Genomic DNA, 19,741 nt, shown 5'->3' on the forward strand with positions numbered 1-19,741 from the left:
ATAATACTGATTTTAGCAGAGTGTCTTCTCTGGCCTTAATGAATTATGGGTTTTACACTGTTTTTTTTTACCTACCGCTACCAAATAGTAATGATCTTCAGATGTTTCTAGATGTTTATGAAGAATAATTTTCATAATCTAACTGTTGAGACTGGGCAGGATTTTTATAAACTATTACTGCCAAAAAATGAAAGTTGCCTTTTCCCCGACTATATTTTTGCGGTAAATTGGTGCATTTGGTCTGAAACAAATAAAACTCATTTAGGGCCTGTGTCAGTGGGCTTTTGTTCACTTGAAATAGGTTTGTATTGCAATGAAAGCCTAGAGGAATATAAATCCTGCTTAAAGGCAGGTTAAATGCTGGTCAGAAAAAGATCAGCTACAGGTCAAATGCTCTTGTCAGTGAATTTTAAATACATTAAAAGCATCTCAAACTAATGCAATCCATACAGGGCCTTACAGTTATTTGTATTCCTGTACTTTACAAAGCACTGGCTTCTATAACGTAGTGTCCAATCTAATTAATACAATAACTTGTACTAATATGATCATTCTAGAGATGCTATTTTTTTTATTGTGGTTCCCTTTATCGTAGAAAGAGCTTTTCCTCTGGGGAAAAATCATGTGCTTAATTTGTGATGTAGAGTTGCCTCTAAATAGGCTTTTTTTGAGATATGCAAACTCATATTCCCACCATCATGCCACCCAAGTACCTTTTTTCTTTTTTTTTTTTTTTTTTTTAAGTGTCCCCAAACAACATTACAGCAGTCACTAAAATTTTGGCATTGAATGGTTGTATAAAAACAACTTGCCACTGTTTGCAGTCAGTTGTATTTAATGTATTGTTCAAAAGGAAAAGTACTGGTGGCTAAAATGCCTGAAACATTTCCCATTTTTAAAGATTTAAGTTATATTGCAGCCTAATGCTTTAGGCCCGCTGCATATATTTATTAAGGATCCTTTGCTGTTGCTTCTGGTCACATCTATATACGCTTCCTGTGTTTAGAACATGTGAATAATATTCCAGTGACCATCGTTTTCTACTTACAATTAGGTAGCTTTGCCCTGTAGTTCAGCAGTACAGCAAGGTAATAGTTTCCTGCTCAGATTCTGAAGCATTTTTGAGACAGTCCGAGAAAATGAATACACTCTACAACCTTTTTAAACTGCTCTGTTATAATTATGTAGAATAAGTATCTCCCTGTCGGAACATGACATATACATACATCGAAACTGAGCAGCAGCGAAGAGTATAATCAATGTCAATGAAATCATTGCAGCCATAAGCAATCAATGCCTTTCAACTCAGCTTAGCTGTGATGTTTCTTTTTCTTTATGGCAGGTGCCTGTTTCAGTGGCCATGATGACTCCCCAGGTGATCACCCCTCAGCAGATGCAACAGATACTTCAGCAGCAAGTATTGTCTCCGCAGCAGGTACAGGCTCTCCTCCAGCAGCAGCAAGCCGTTATGTTACAGCAGGTAATGTTGGTTACCTTCCCTCAACAGTTAATTTTTCTTGGTTGTTTGAATGTTAGGATTGCATAAGCTCTATGTCATGTTTATCTCATCTTCACCTTTTATAGCAGTGTATATCACATGCAGAAAAATAATATGCTGTCAGGTGATTGTTTACATTGTCATCTGAAACAGAACATTACATTTCTAGACTTGTCAAAGCATACTAAGTGTCAAAGTGAGTCGCAGAAGATTGTTGTTTTATGATATATAACACGTTACTGCTTGTTTTAGTTATAGTTAGTTGAAGGCAAATATGAAAAATGTCCAGCTCTTTGCAGTAAGTGGAAAAATAATAGATCTGTTTTTTTATGGTAAAGAAAAGTGCTGGGGCAGAGATTTATGAGGAGTGAATTTATATGCAGTAAAAAATCAAGTGGTTAAACTACAAGTCAGTGTTTTTTCCTTTAATGAGATTACAGAGTAAGAGATTCTGTAACACATTAAAAATGTATATATTTATTCTAACACTATTAAAACAAACAATTAAATGCTATTGTAAATAACAGGAAGGAGGATGTTCCGGATCTCCTGAGCATATGTACAGAAGTCCCAGGCCAAAGCTCTGTTTAGACACAAATTGATTAACTCTGCTTTGTCTTTGTTATCACCAACATTATATTAGTGTAGTCATTGCACAGAAGTCAAGGTGTTTTCTGGCTAGTATACATTTGATTCTGTGTATTTGGATTGCACAAAATTAGCTTTAAAGGTTTAAAGAGGTTTTCCACTTCCAGAGAGAATGGGAAGGGAGAAAACCTCTATGCTTGTTTCACCTTGCTGGTCATCTGGATTGTCCCACTTAAGCCTCTTGCTGCTCATCTATTTAGCTAGAGCTGTCACACTACTCCATGGCTTCCATCATTTGGCAATGCCAATGGAAAAACCGCCTCTAGGAAATAGACTGGTTGTCGAGTCTGGCTGTATTCGTTTGTAAAATCAGTGGGTTTCAGATAGCAGCTGAAAAAAGCTAATAGGCATAGAAGGAGCTCAAAACTCCATTCAAGCATCTGATTGGAGGAGGGTGAATAGGAAGTTATTTTGATAATATGAATGATATTTGTTGTTTAAATATGACCATTTGGCTATGTACAGACATAGATGGTAAGACTGATGCACTAATGCTACTGGGTGTTGATTCATTTGAGTTGTTGGGTAATGAATACTGGACTTTAACACCAATTGATTAAGAAGGCAAAGGGCTAACAACACGCAGATTCCATCTTGTAGAACTTATCTGTCGTGCTATCCAGTGTATGTGACAGAATATAGTCACAGTTTGTTTTAGTATCCGTATGCATTGTAGCACATGACAAAATCACATTGTTGGAAACTAGCTTTAATTAACATTTTCCTCCTCAATGTCAAGCAGCAACTACTGATAAATATCTACAGACATAGACACAAATATACCTATTTCACCAAACCTATGCTTAGCTTTTAGTATATTTTGCCCACCTACAAGGCATTGTTGGTTTGTTGACAGTGTTTTTTTTTTTTTTTTGGATATGATAGCTTGACAGTCCTAAATTAGTGAAGCAGTGAATTGTCTTTGGCCCCAGGCTTTTACTGGCTTGTTCCTGTTTTATGTCACTTGATAATTGATAACGCAGTTGTAATTTGCACACACTTTATATGCATAAGTGTTTGGGCGACATTGGAGACACATTTTACAAAATACATTTTTTTACTTAGTTTATTATTAAGGATGATTCAAAATCCAGTTCAGAGTAGCAAAGCGTAGGTAATTTGTAATGTATGCAACTTTTGCCTTTATTTATTAAAGTCAAAATGGTTTATTCAGCAACAACTGCAAGAGTTTTACAAGAAACAGCAAGAACAGTTACATCTTCAGCTTTTGCAGCAGCAACAGCAGCAGCAACAACAACAACAGCAGCAGCAACAACAACAACAGCAGCAGCAGCAACAACAACAACAACAACAGCAACAACAACAGCAACAAACACAGCAACAACCGCCACAGCCACACCCAGGAAAACAAGCAAAGGAGGTTTGTATGATCAGTGCTGACCAGAATAATTATATACCAACAACTATTTGGTTTTCTTGAGTAATCATTATAATATGTTAACAATTTCAGTGTTCAACCCAGAAATTTTTTTTTAAGCCGGATGTTAACAAAATATAGAGTAGCGGCTCCTGTATTATGACCTAACTCTTCAGTAACCACCCAAAAAGAGCCAGGTGGTCACCGAAAAATGCTGGATGGTGCGCCCGGCTAAAAGGGGTTGGGGAGAAAAATGAATTTAGGGCATAAAAGTATCTGAAAGAGAGAAATGTTTTTCCTGCATTGCTTACTCTTTTTACTCTAACCTTTAAGCTTCTCTCAGCATGCATTAGAATCTACAAAATAGACTTAGTTCCTTAAGACTCATTCAGCCTTTTACTCCCCTGTTTTTACTGGTCCACATCTTTTAGCTGTTGGAGTTCAGGCACACAAGATGTCATTAATTCTAGAATAAATGTGATTAAATCAGGTCCTTTCCTAAATATTTTTATTAACATGATTAAATGGGGAGATGGAAGAACCAGAGAAGAATACAGCATGGGAAAATAAAATAAGATTTGTTTTACAAATGGAAATTTTAGAACTACATTTTTGTTTTGTTTTGTTGATTTTAACAAAATTGTGTTTTGATTGTATTTTTTAAACTCTTAGCCTAAAAATCAGTTTGCAAGCCCAAATCACCCTCTGTAGACACTACACAAAAGAAAACATTGTAGGCTTCCCTTTTAATCTATTTTCTCACCTTTTGTTTTTTACATTTTATTTTTTCTTTTCTTAACTTTTCTTCAATTTCCAAATTTTTTTTTTTTTTTTGCAACAATGAGGAAACAAAAAAAAACAATTATATATATTCATGTAACAAACCAGGTAATTCATACATAAATTATATAAATTCACGTAACAAACAAGTTAATTCAAGGCTGATATTCTTTATACATGTTATCATTATAATAAAGAACAGTTTAAACAGAGTTTAAAATTGATTTAAGGAAGGCTTAGCGTGCCACTGAAAGGCGTTCAAAGATAAAAACACATGCTTGCTGTGGTAAATAAACCATGGTGTCCAGTACCTGGAAAATTGTTTCTAAAGAATTTAAAATGAGTTTCACTGGTGACCCAAAGAATGTCTTTATGCATTTTGTTACCTGTTTTAATTTCTTTTTGTTTTTTTCCATCAGCATCATTTTTCAAGTATTAATTTTACTTATGTTACTTATGTGTATGTTTAAGATGATACAGTTTGCTTTTTGGCATACACAATGCTTAAACACTCATATACTACTTTAGGCTGGGTCTACACGGACCTTTTCAAACATTCCTACTGCATTTATATGCTTTTTTATGCACTTTTATTAGCGTTTTAAAGCTTGCCTTTAAAACGTTGGAAAATGACTATGCTGCGTTTTTACAGAGTTTTCCAGCGTTTTTAACTGGTTTACGGTGCTTATAAACTTGGGAAACTGGCTCATTGAAATTAGTGTAAGTTAAACGCTGGGGAAAACGTCCGTGTAGACCAGGGGTGGCCCAACAGGTGGATCGCAATCTACCGTTAGATCAAAAAGGCAACGCGAGTAGATTGTGGAGCCCTGCCTTTCAAAATAAACTCTACCGCGCACAGGAGTTATTAAGTCTAACTTTTTATTGTTGGTAGATCATTTTGACTTGGTCATTTTAAAAGTAGCCAAAAAAGTGTGGGGACCCCTGGTGTAGACTAAGCCCTAGATGCTGTATTGTAGCAATTACAATAAAATAAAACTAATACAAAAATATGTACTTATGCTTACCCTATTTACCTAATTTTGTATTTCAGTAAATATAAAACTGGATTACATTGTGTAATATTTGGAATGAGGCTTTCATACTTGTAGTATTTGACTTATAAATTGAATAGAACCTTAAATAAAATATTTAGATTTTTCCACATTAGGTTAGATTCCCCTTTGTTTTTTGGAACTGTAAAGGAATTCATTACTATAAAGGAAACATCAAAAGGCTAGGTTTCCGACATTCCCAGAGGGCTTGTACTGTCATGGGATGGTATATGCAGCATAGCCTGTAGCCTTGAACCTTTACAGTCTAACAACAGCTAAGTTTTCCAGATTGGACATTTTTGACTAGATCATCCATGATGAAAGTCTTTTCTGTAAAAATGTTACAGTACACAAAATTCAGCCAACATACAGACAGTTTTTAAATTTCAATGTAAAACTAGACAATACTCATACAAATGTAAAAATTATATACCCTTTAAAAATGATTAATCCACCTTTTTATTAGGAAGAAATTAACAAAAATCGAATTTGAGAATAGTAGAAAGGTTGCCAGCCAGCCTTAGGTTTCCTAAAATATTTATAGTTTATAGTTAAAGCTTTTACACATTGGGAGTGAATGCCACTGAACTTTTTTTTTAATATAATTTATTCAGCTGTATACTGTACTATATCAAGATTCCCTTTGGAAGAAAAAAAAAATCACTTTGTCGCCCAACTATAAAATTGATGAAATATAATGAAAGATTTTTTTTTCTGTATGATACAGTTCAAGAAGCATGCAAAGTTGGCTTATTGTTCAAAAATGGCTAAGCATAAATTTCAAAGTCATGGGCCCCTGATTAATGAACTGCTACTGGAGATTTGGACTGGCGAATAGAAAGTTCCAGTTTGATGTGCTCATAAATCAAGCTGACAAGCCGGCTTCTAAGGCCTACCCCGCACTTGTCGGCAGAATGCATCAAATATAAACATAATGCAAATATAACATGTTGAAGCAGTTAAATTGATCAGCAGGTATTGTAGACATTGTCTTTAAGCTGCCCATTATGCAAACCTACAGGAAACAGTCTTGACCTCCTGAGGTTTTGTTTCTGTTTGGATTTGTGAATAGAATTTCAGACAGGCATCAACTACAGCATAGAAATTGTTCCCTTATTTCTCTTGAGGCTTTGGGCAATCCACATGACTTGCTCCATTATGCAGTCTGTTTTCCAGTGAGTGCATCAGAAGTTTCTCTTTTCCCCAAACTAAAAAGGGAAGGTCTTCTACAGCAGCTTGTCTCTTTGTGAAGTGTGACTGCTATCTTATATTCTCTGGAGTCCCAAGAACTCTGGTTTGTCTTGTAATGCCTCACAAAATTGGAAGTTATACTTTTTCTAGTAATAGGGCAATTCTCTCCCTTGAATCCAGCAGTGGTATAATGCATTCCAAACAAGAGAAAAGAAAGAGCTAAGAGAATATTGGAATAAAGGCTACATCCCAATTTACTAATGTACCACTGGAGACTACATTCTTGAGCAGCTGTGGATTACACTTGTATAGTTTAAAAGACATCTACGGTTAGAACAGTTACAATGGTGTGCTATGTCAATGTGTTTATTTCACTGAATTATATTAATAATACCTGAACTCTAATCCTCATTTGTTCTCAGCCTTCTAGCATTTACACTTAACTATTTTTAATAAAAAATATTTGTACATAGAGGCAGAATAAATGTTATAATATTTTTTTTTATTATTTTTTTTATTTTTATTACATTTCAAAGTTCTAAATTAACCCTTTTAAAAACATGGGCAATTAACATGGAGGATCCTATGAAAAAGATACATAACAGAGGTTACTCTTGTTTAATTCTGCAGGTTAAATATTCAGTGCATGACAAATATAGACAACTAAATTCTTATTTAGATCTTGACATCTCCAGTTTGAGCTGCTTAGAGTTTGATGGATTTACTCATTTTTTTTCTAATTAGAACAATATATATATATTTATTTTTTTGTCTTTTTTTGTTAGCAGCAACAGCTAGCAGCCCAACAGCTTGTCTTCCAGCAGCAGCTCCTTCAAATGCAGCAACTGCAGCAACAACAACATCTACTTAATCTTCAACGGCAGGGACTAATTTCCATCCCGCCAAGCCAGTCAGCTCTTCCAGTCCAGTCCCTACCACAAGGTAGGCTTTTGCATCACCAGACATTCCTTTAGTTTATTCAACTTTTAAATGTTTGATTTGGGGTGTATTCACATCCATTGTCTCATGACTAATGTTAGGATGTATTCCATATTTGTTGCTGTAGGTCTTAACATAAAATGCAGTTTATTGTAAAAAGGCTTAGTCTTTTATTCACAAGACAGTGTTTCATTTTGTAGCTGGTTTAAGCCCTGCAGAGATTCAGCAGTTGTGGAAAGAGGTTACTGGAGTTCACAGTATGGAAGACAATGGCATTAAACATGGAGGGCTAGACCTCACTACTAACAATTCCTCTTCTACTACCTCCTCCACCACTTCCAAAGCATCGCCACCAATAACTCATCATTCCTTAGTGAATGGACAGTCTTCAGTGATAAATTCAAGACGAGACAGGTAAATATACAGCAGTTCATGACTAATGTCTGCTAATTTATTCAGCTTTCTAATATAATTAGTTACACTGTGTTTGGTTAATAATATTATACAATGTTTGTGGAAGAACTTATATCACTAAAGAAAGGTTTGCCTTTTAACGTCAAAATAGAAATAATGGAAGTAATAAAGCTACAGTCACCATTTTGAATTTTCATACAGCGTAGTTGAGGTGTGCTCTGTTTTAGATGCATTTCACCTGAATTGTACATTTTGCCGCTCATCCAGGTGACATTTGCTGGTAACTGCTTTAAAAATGCAGTAAGCAGAACTTTTTGAATGCATAGAACTAAAAGGCAGAGGTACTGATACTTACTTACTTAAAATTGATACTTACTTAAAATGAATAGTCTATTGCAACCTTTCTTTTTAGGTCAAATGCAAACTGTTGTTATATTGTGTATAGTATTTGTATTATGGTATGGTAGTGACCGTTTTACACCTGTATTTTGTTCTGTTTCTCATGTTTGTGTGTTCTTGTGGATTCAATAAATTACTTCATCATATGTAGCAAATACTATAAATATATATGTGTATATATATATATATATATATATATATAGATAGATGAAAAAATTACAATTAATGCAGTTTTGCATTCCTTGAGAACATAATCAAACTACTGTTATACTGCTATAGTGTCTTGATATCAATACTCTTTTAGGCTTGTGTCAAGGGCCACTGATTTACTGTGTTTTACATGCGTTTGGAGGGCAGAAGCTTGTTAGTCCAGCTTTCCCTTGTCAAATGCTGTGTTAAACTCTGTTTCAATATATATATATTTATTTATTTACTATTATTTATAGTTTTTTTGTGCAACATTTGACTTTAGTACCTGTTGGTGCACTATGGAGCATATTACCACAGCTTCTGTTTCCCATTCTTTCAGTATTTCAGTATTTCAGTTTGACAGTTAGCTTTTCACCTGGAATTCATCCTTAACATTAACCTATGCTTTTCCATACTATACTAGTTAGTTTGACTGTGGGAGCAAGGATAAGAAACCCTGAGTAAAGTTCAAGTTGCATACTTTTTGTTCCATCATCAGGCTGCTGAATGCCTAAATCCCTTATACATTAATGTTGTCAAATGCCTCCCCAGTAAGTATGCCGCATTAAGTATGCCACTTTGCTTTCCTGGGTGAATGGAACAGTAAAAAAGTAAACTGTAGGTAAGTGAAAGAAGCTGGTTGGGTGGACAATAAACCCTCTTTAAAATACATCTCTGCTCTTTAAAAAATAAACATAAATTATGTGTAGTTTTTAGTGCAGGATTCCTTTCTCTCAATTTTACTAGGTTAGCACTAGTCAGCCAGTAAATTTTTGTAGGAAAGATTTTACTTTGATCTTTTGTGACGAAATACAGTCCTTTTTTTGGTTGCCATTTTGTGCATAAACATCCTACAGATATGTCATATGAATGGCTATTAGATGGTGTTAGTTTAACCTCTCTGTATACAATTTTTTTTCTAATGTGAATATAAGATTGTGAGTTTGTTTAAGAGACAGCGATATGACTATTGACTTTGTAAAAGTCTGTCTAAAATGGCAGCATATATAAACACTTGATGATGATAATATTAAAAATGCACAAAACTTTTGAATTTGCATTTTTAGTACAAAAATAAGGTATGTATGGTTCCATCCAGCTCAATTATATACATGTAACTATAATAATCATTATTTTTTTCAGTAAATATATATCACATTGGAATGGTTTTATTAGGTTTGAGGCTAAATACTACAGTGGGGTCATAGGTTGACATTACCATGCCCTGTTGTATAGTCATTTATTTTCATCCTTTATTAGAAGTCATCTCTGGCTTTATTTCTTCCCTAATTGGAACATCATCCTGCCTTGGCAGTTGAACTATTCAATAGAACGATTAAATTTTTTCTGACTGCTCTGAGCTGAATTGACCTATTTTGACCTGTTTGTCAGCGATTGTAACCTGACAGGTGCTAGCAGCCGCCAACGATTATGGCTTTTGAGATTAATGGGATGCTATGTTGTTTCTACTACAGCTCGTCACTTGAAGAGACTGGGGCTACACATACCCTCTATGGTCATGGTGTCTGCAAATGGCCGGGCTGTGAAAACATCTGTGAAGATTTTGGACAGTTTTTAAAGTAGGTTATATTTCACATTCTCATGGGAAGTGATTGCAATAAAAATACACATTTTTATAAGAAAAATAGGTCAGGTTTACACACTTGTAGGTTTTAATGCAATATATATATTTTCTTCATGGGTTGTGGGGTTGCATGAAGAGATTTACTTATATACTGGTAAAACACCAACAGAGAATCTCTAGTAGCAGGCATCTGTTGATACACCTATTGTCCTATACTTTTAGCTTTGTTTTTCAACAATCAAACTACTTCCATACAGAACAAATTGCAACAAGTATAATACAGAATTTTTAACCAATGTGATCCCCAGTATTAACCATTGGGTGTACTTTTTTATTCATCATATGTGTTTAACAAAGCCAACTTAGGTTTCTGAACCAGTACAAAGTTCTGTGAGCAATGTTGGCCGCCTTGTTGCATATGCAAACTGTTTTTAGAAGGTATAAAGGCACCAAGTGCCTTCTCTGACACATATTTTTGCTTTTTAGTGTGCTTTCATTAACTCAGTAATTTAAATCTTCAAATGTATAACATTTCGCAGAACAAATATATATATAAATGAACTGTCAGGGCTTTTTTTTCCAAGATGAGTAACTTCACAGGCTGAAGATCTTGTGTTGTCATGGTGCGGTTAACAGGGTGAATGAACTGTTTCATGCTTCATCAACAATTAAGTTAATTAGCTTATTTGAAATGGCACTGCTTTGTTGCCAGGATGTTGGCAGAAACATCAAAAAGATGTGTTTACAAATGGTAGACTATCCGTTAGATATAGCACTGAGACACCAAAACTACAAAACATAGCAAGAAGCAAATAATAGCAGTAGTGGTGTAATTTAAGTACTGCTCTTTTATATAAATATTGAATATTTTTGTTTAAAGCTCTTTTTTGTTCGTAGGCCCTGTAGAACTATAACATCTCAAAACTGTACTTTTCAGATACAAGGTTATGTTTATGCAGTTGGCAACACTATCTTTTCATTTTCTCAGCTTAAGCATGCAGTGTTTTTGATTAACATAGTGGGCAGTGTAAATAATCTCTGTGACTGTTGTTAACAAAACAGCTTAGAGCTTTTCTGTTCTAGCCTACATATTTGCTTTATCCATAATTTCAGAAACATACTTAGTAATAGGGCTTTCAAGGCCCACCTAGCATCTGTTTGTGGATTGCAGGCCTATATTAGTGATTCTCATCATGTTAAGTCCTCATGTGAAACTGCTGTGTAACTGACTGCCAAGTTTGCTTAACATGCTAGACTTCTAATTAGCATGCTAATTGCCCAAACCACAGAGCCATTCCTAAGACACAGCCTACAAAAGAGAACCTTCACAGAGATGACTGATTCTGTCTAATGGTAGTTTAATATTGTCCATTGCCAAGGTCCCATTGGCTGTTTTTTTTATTTTAGTCTGGACCTCTATCACAAGATTAAAACTATTATAAATACAGTTATCTATTCTACTCTATGTTAATAATTTAGTGCTGTATGGAGGGAGTATTACTGCAATAATTGTCATTGGAAAGGATCTTTCACGATCCTTTTCAACGACTAACGACTGCACAATGCATGAACGATGCTGTACATACAGCACCGTTCTGCTCTATGGAGAAGGGAGGGGAGAGAACGACGTAATGGCACCCCGTTGCGCTCTCTTTCCCCCATTCACTTGTATTACAATCGTTCCTTGTCCATCGTACGTGGATCCGCCAGGACAGTCGTTTAGATGATGGACGACGAGCGCTGTACACACGCAAGATTGTCGTCCTATCGGCCCTGAGCCTATTATCAGATGAGAACTATTGCAGGTGTGTACCTAGCCTAAGGCATCCAGAACACAGGTAATTAAGGGATATAAGCAGAACAATACAGTGCTTCCTATTTATTCAGGTAGTGTAAAGCTGCGTACACACTTGCAATTTTTGTTGTTGGAAAGGATCTTTCACGATCCTTTCCAACGACAAGGGAGTGCACGATGCATGAGCGGTGCTGTACATACAGCACCGTTCATGCTCTATGGAGAGGGGAGGGGGAGAGCGACGGAGCGGCACCCTGCTGCGCGCTCTCCCCTTCCCTTTCATTAGGATCGGCTGTCGTCCATCGTCCGTGGATCCGGCAGGTCGGTCGTCCGGACGATGGACGACACCGACTGTACACACGGCAGATTTTCGCCTGATAATTGGCCGATGCCGATTATCGGGCGATAAAAATCTGACGTGTGTACGGGGCTTAAGTTGTGTAAAGACTGTGCCCAAAGTCAACGAACAATCATGTGATAACGAGTGGATCCTAAACATGGCAGAGGATCTAGTCTTCTATATTTTGTAAAATTGTGCTCACTATATTTAAACATAGTACATTTTCTGCTGAATTAGGAATCCATGTTAAAAAAATATATTTAAGTAGTATAGACATTAGGTATTTAGGCAAAATGTGTGCTCATTAGGATGAAAACATTGTAATCTTTGTTGTGCTGCCTCACAGTTACATATACAAGAATTTTCAAATCAGAGGGTGATAACATTTCCTGTTATCTAGTGAACATATACTAAAATGTGAGATTTCATCACCCTACTTTTCACCTATTTACTCCTGGAAATTTCCTAATAAATGGCATAATGCACCATTAAGTTGCACATGCAAATTAGTCATGTTTTTATCACATATAGAACACAATCTCATCATAATTATGAATGTTATATATAAATATTTATTTAGGTATTGTTTTGTATTTATATGAGAAATGTGATAACAACACACAGGAATTCATTTGTTTTCTTAGTTTGCAATTTAAAAGAATGTAAAGATATAAAGGTTGGTTTCCTAAGATGCAAGTTGTTTGTTTACAGGTGAGATAAATTACATGTGTGCATATCTAGTTAGAAGCTCAGTTTTCGTCCAGCTGAACAGTGTAATATTTACTTGTGAAGGTGGGATCTATTGGGAACTGTGTATGAGGTTTATTCCGAATGATCTCAGAAGCATCTGAAACAGATGTCATTGACATAACCTTAAAACCAGTTCATGCATGCCCTTTTTATGGTAGATCAGACATTTACCATTTTTCAACATCTTTTGAGTGTCCCCGTGGTTATCAATAAGCCTTGTAAAACTTGTGTGGTACAAGGCATTTCTGTGGCTAGAAGTTAATACCTGTCAGTAAGGAGTGTTGATTATATCCAATTTTAGCTGTTGTTTTAGTAGTATAATAACACTAAAAGCTAATATTGCCACCAGTCTGTATATTTCTGTATTATACTATACGCCACTAATGGGGTAAAAAATACCCTGTAAGGAACAAAGTTCAGTAACCTACGGCAACCAAACCAGGTTTACTTGACTAAAGTCACACCAGGGTGGATTATAACTGATTGCTGCAGCATTGTCTGATTTTAAAGTTTTACTCAATATCTTGATTAGTATTCATTGTTTGGTAGTACAACATAAGTAGTTCCATTGTTTAGAAATAGTGGTTATTCTTTTGTATGGCAAAACAACAGCTGTTTTAGACAATGTATTTTTTTCCTTACATAGAAAGTGGAAAGCACTAATATTTTATCATTCATATGGCTCACTTGTATTAGCTGTGCATTTAAACGCACAAACCCTGCTGATTAGAGTTAGGTTCACATTAAACATTAGAACATTAAAATAATCCATTACCTCTCCTAGGACAATTCCCATCAACAACAAAAAAAAAGTATTTTATTTTCATCCAGAAAAAGAAGAAACCATCATGACCACACACAGATAAAAAATACAATTTACAGTTGTTGAGAAAAGGGGTCTTGTGGGTTCCTTATGGCAGATTTACTACTAAAGCTGCCTCTTAGTTTGCATTTAACACTTGCACATTGACCCATATTTTGTTAAGGCAGCCCATTTATATGAAAAGACTCTTTAAGGCACTAGAATAGACTAAAAACCAGTCCTGCAATAAGTCAATAACATGCAGAATTTATAATAAATGGCACTGCTGGACACCAAGCCGCAAACCTTCCTTTAGCACAACAGAGTAATGTAAATGGTTCGTAAATGTCCTGTACACTTTAGTAAATCCAAATCAATCATGTGGATCACCACTAAGACAGTTGTAATTACGTTCAGGTTCAGCTTAACCAACAGATATTTATAAATGGATGGATTCACACAAGGGTTTTTTTATATTTGCTAGCCCTGAAAATCTATCAATATGTATTTACTAAGCATTTAGATACCAATAAGACCAATATTACAACTTCTTGCTTTTTGTATTTTTTCAATAAACACAAATATATACAAGCACTTCTTTTTATAGACTAATATATCCAACTTAGTTTTAAATATATAAAAATAGGTTAGTTGATGTTTCCTAATTTATTTCACAAATTTATAATGGTGCCTTGCATGTTGCATTCCACATCAAGTAGTCTGACTATAGCTGTGGTTGGACATCCATATTGGGGATGGAATGTGTCATTTAATACGCTTTTGTAGAAAATCAAAAACTGAATCCCCTATTTATTTCCATTGAACATGTCATTGCTGGTATATGAGTAAGTAGCTTTTTGTTATTTCATTTTTTTACACTACAAATGCATTAGTATAATAGAATATATCTGCGTTTCTATTCAGTCTTTTAAAGGTTGTATAATTTGTAAAAGGAACCAGTAAATTATAATAAAACACGACAGGCATTCTATTAGTATACAAAACTATGTACCAAACAGAAAATATGTCTAAAGCAAATTAGCCTATTTTTTGCTGCTCAAGCTTTTCTAACTTGATGAATGGTCCCAGTGCTACAGTTAAGCAGGTAAAGAGGCCATTTCCATCAGTTAAACAAGCCATTTAAATCAGTTAGAGTAACAGCTCCATTCAGTTCTCTAAGCTGAGTTGTAGTAGAGCAGTTTTAACATTTAACTCTCCAGAGCTTATCTTGAAATAATCTATTTACAAGTCAACAAATCATGATCAGCTTGGGGAAAAAAATGAAAACAGATGAATTGAAAGAAAGTGGCTGTTTAGTGACTTTAATCATTCTACCGCTGTTTATACAGATGAATTTATTGCTTGATTTCAAATTAGGTTCGCTGATAGACCTCAAAAAAACTAAATGGTTGTCTAGGTAGAATCCTGATGTACAAAAAATTCTACAGCTAATTGCAAAACAAAATACAGCATGAATTGAAATTTGCATATTTTCCAGTACTGTGGATAGTAAGCTACAACAAAATGCTCATTTTACCATGTTTAGTGAAAGGCTTTTAAAGGGCCAGATATTAAAAACTGAAATATTCAGTTTATGTTTAGTGAAGTAACTTTGAGGTTAAAAATTAGGTTTTAACAAAAATAAATTTTACATTTTAACATAGGTGTTGCTTACACAAATTTCAAATTGATTATTAGAGTAAACTCTGATCTCCTCCACCTCACCTCCAGAGTAGTAATGAAAATGATATAGTTTATTTCCTAATCTCTAGCAATGTTGAGATTAATACAAGTGTACAATCTGAGATTTTCATACTAAAAAGCCAAAAATAAAATTTTGTATTGTTTAATGCTGTAGACCATAAATGTATTTAATAAAATAAACAATATCCAAAACATTACACAAAAGTGATAAATCAGATATAATAGACACCCTAAATTAAATTTTATGTATTGAGGGATCAAAGAATGTGGTAAATGAAAATCAGATCAGCAAACAATTAGACTAAAAGCGATGTTGCTTAAAGGAATAACATAAATTGCTAACAAAATTATTACGTAATAGTAGGCAATCTGATAGCAAGGAAGCAGGAGAAAGTAGATTCATAACATGTTTAAATTAGTTCTGTGTATGCAAAGGAAATTTCGATGCATAGGTTACCATTTCCACCCTATGTTCTTAAAATGCTAGTAGCTTTTCTGTCATGGTGGCTTTCTTTAATAATTAAAAGAATAAAATTAAAAGTTTAAATTCCTGGGTGATGTTTCTGTCTAAATTGAGAAAGTCAGGAAGTGACTCTCTGCACTTGCTCCCCTTTCCCTTATTTTCTTTCCTACACATTGTAAGAAGGGAACTGGGGCTGGGAACACTGCCATGCGTGAGAGTAAAATCTTATAAGCCACAACCTGGGTTTTCTCGAATGGTACGTCTGTGGACACTCTTTAATGGTCATGCAACTTGAGGTGGGGATACAACAGAAGAACTAGAAATCCCTAATTTGTCAAACACAAACATTCCAAACTGGAAATATCAGTCCTTTCCAAAAACATTCTGCCCAAAAACGAAATTGGATTATACAGTTATTCCTAAGGAATTTAATAGAATATATGATAGGGGAGATTCAGAAGATTAAGGTTCAAGGAGTACTTTTTCTTGTTCAAAAGCAACCCTATTACAAAAGAAAGAAGAAAAATAACTTCAAACTGTACACATATTTTAATAATTTCAAACTATGCATAACATCCTTGATATCAACCCAACAAATAAAAAATGTATTTTATCTTTTATCCCTAGAGGGAAAAGCTATACAGGAGTTAGGCAACAAGAGACCATTGCTTTTAAACTAGCAGAAGGAGGTGGATTGGTTGTCATGGGCAAATTGAAACCTATTTCTCTCAAAAAGTAAGGCTCCCTTGCTTATAGCCCATTCTTATATTTAAACAAGTATATACTGTTACTGTAATAACAAAAAATACAATATATAACAGCATACATAGTAAATGGTAGTGGCCATGCTATAGATTCCCCTGAAGTGCTGCAAACATTGGGAACTGATACTAAAGCTACATACACACTTCCAATTATTATCGTTGGAAAACGAACGACGAACGTTCATGCACGATATATATGAACGATCGTATAGCACCGATCCTGCACATAGAGTTAACGACACGATCGTTCGTAGATATTGTACACACAATAGATACGATCGTTTGAGCGATAGAGGAACTATGTGCAAGACAGGAAAGTGAACGGACGTTCGTTCATCACGCATGCTCTGAACATGGACGATCAACGAACGACCTTACACACGAACGATGTTCAACGATCGTCGCCCAATCCGATCCGTCGGTCCGGTCGTTCGTTTCCAGCGACTTTCCTCGTTCGTCGGCGTCGTTGGTTACTTTTTTACGAGCGATTTTTTGCCGAATCGATCGTTCGTCGTTCGATTGGAACGATAAAAATTGGAAGTGTGTACGCACCTTAAGGTACATGGCTCCAAAGAGGACAATGTGTTTACCAAGACACCAATGGAATTCAGTGAAACGCTAGAGTACAGAAGAGATGCACGTTTGAAAATACCAGAGGAGTAATACAGAGCACTGTGGCCTTTACCGATCCGGCAGCCCTGAATAGCCAACTGAATCAGAGAAAAAGTTGTATACTCATAGGCCTAAATGGAAAAATGCAAATAGACCAAATGTTGATTGTGGGAATTTTTGTTGCATTTATTCTCTGGATTCAAAATGCTGGGTTGGAGAGCAGCGCAGTTTAATTACTTTCTAACTGGGTATTCAAACTATCTGAGCTGACCAATGTATCATTGTTTAAAATCCAATGCTTTTACCACTAAACATCATTAAATGGCATAACTGGTGATGCTTAGTGACAGATTTGTTCCATTTTTAGACCATTATATCAAAAAATGGCATTTTAAAAAGTATTTTCCTTATTCTACTGGCAACCAAAACTCCTGAAACTGATGGCTCTGGTGGTAATATTAAACGCATATACCTAAATTGTCATTTAAAAATCATAAAACCATTGTAAATGCACCAAAAAAAATAAATATTTCTAATAACTACTAAGAGCAATAAATATTTTGTATATGTAATACATATAGTTAAACCAAACATCTAAAACTATAAAATGTTTGAAGTTTTCTTGCATACCACAGGGATTGACGTCAATCCTAATAGTCACACATCAGTCTTGTTTAGATTCAAATTACTTTCAGGGATCAAAATATAATTGAACTAAGATTTGTGTGATAAACTGAGACTGAATACGTAGTCTTAGATGTTTTTAAAAATCAGAGGCTCTGCTTCTCCCAGGCTCTCCTAGGTCTGTTGTGTGTTGCAGTTAAGTTTTTATTAAATATCTGCTGAAAGAAAAGGCTTCACATTTACACACTGTGTACATGAGGCTAAGACCTGGCTCAGTCTCATGCAGTTTTTAAAGAATGCCAGTCAACCACATCATTTATTCCATTTTCAAAACAAAAATCAATATACCTATAAAGTGACCCATAAATTAGAATTGGCTCACACAATGTTTGTTCAAGCTGCCTTTCTGAAGGCACCCTTTGCATTTTTCTTCACCTTCATGTTTGAACTGCAGTCACAGTAAGAGGCTCATTAGGGGACATTAGGGAGTGGATCTAACCAGAATTCCATAGCTTGCTTTCCTATTATTAATGCATAGTAGAGTAGAATGCATTTAAATATTTAATAGATATTCAGTAATTTCTGTGTAATCGTCTTGTTAGCAGAACTGCAGAAATAGAACAGGTCTGTGAAATGGTGTTGGTGATTGCAAGAGTAATTTACAGACCTTTGCCATCAAAAGAACATTATTGGTGCCTTGTGAAAAAAATACTGAAATAGAGCTGGTAATAAGTAGTAAAAAATAAATTGGTAAAGCTTTTTGTAATAAGCATCTTTAAGGATAACAATCCATTTAGTTCTTTAGAATCCGCTATGATTCATGACATATGCAATATATCAAATACATAAGATAGCATTATGAAGCAGCCTTCATATGTAAAGGGTATTTGCAACATTAGTTCAAACTTCCTGCGAGGTACATGATTAAATGATTAATGGAATGTCCCCCTGCATATGCATTTTGAAATAGCAATTAAGTAGTGGCTCAGAAAATTCCGAAATTCCTCACTTTTCAATATTATCTTATCCTTGATTTATAATTCATAGAGACTATTTTAACAGCCAATATATAATACCTGAGACAGATATAAAGACATAAAAGAGAATATTTTTGACATGAAATAGTTTTAAGTGTATAAATTTATAATTTTATGTTAATGCCGACCCTATTTATTTAATCTTGCTGCATTTCATTTGTATCCTTTGCCATTCCTGCACTTTGATTGGCATAATTAAGTAGGGGAATGAATAGGCTCTATTATTTTACATATCACTAGTAAACAATAGCAAGGAACAGAGAAGGGAGATGTGGCAGAGGTATGTATGTGTTTTTCAAGTTCTCGGTAATCCACTGGAGGCTGTTCTATAAATGATCATTGAAGGGCTGCAAGCTAGCCTATAATTACAGGAAAGAAAGTGGCAGCTCTGGCATTTCATAACTATGTGTCCTCGAAAAGTGCTTTGTGAGTTTGTCACCAATGATAATTTAGATAGAGGCTCATTACTGAACATCACAACACTTTAAAAACCTTTCGCCTTCATGCTGGAGAATAAAGGACTATTTTAATGGCAAGGTTCTTTTGTATTCCTCTGAAAAATTCAATCAAGACAAAACCCTACCGACTATTATTATACTCCACAGTCTCTCTATTCTAATGAAAGCAGCACAGATAAACTGAATATGAAGACTTGAGCAGTTAAATGCAAACATATTTTTTTATTCTCCAAATATATGACAAGAGCAGGTCGCTAAAATGTAAACATGTTGTAAGCCATTTTATGCAGACAGGCCCTGTTCGTTTTCTTTGTCTTGA

General features: G+C 34.9%; 1 protein-coding gene across 8 annotated transcripts in view; it reads left to right on the plus strand.

Annotated features, from left to right (window-relative positions):
• The window catches only part of FOXP2 (forkhead box P2), a 145,926-nt gene that overhangs the window by 78,810 nt on the left and 47,375 nt on the right, over positions 1-19,741 (plus strand). For all 8 annotated transcript variants that reach the window (XM_072401540.1, XM_072401536.1, XM_072401542.1 and 5 more), the window contains 5 exons: positions 1,343-1,480; positions 3,321-3,527; positions 7,333-7,489; positions 7,687-7,900; positions 9,964-10,068. In XM_072401540.1, the coding sequence (XP_072257641.1) occupies positions 1,343-1,480; positions 3,321-3,527; positions 7,333-7,489; positions 7,687-7,900; positions 9,964-10,068 (821 nt within the window). The remainder of the gene's footprint in view (positions 1-1,342; positions 1,481-3,320; positions 3,528-7,332; positions 7,490-7,686; positions 7,901-9,963; positions 10,069-19,741) is intronic.

Source organism: Pyxicephalus adspersus, chromosome 2 (genome assembly GCF_032062135.1).
Source record: "Pyxicephalus adspersus chromosome 2, UCB_Pads_2.0, whole genome shotgun sequence".
Lineage (NCBI taxonomy): Eukaryota > Metazoa > Chordata > Amphibia > Anura > Pyxicephalidae > Pyxicephalus > Pyxicephalus adspersus.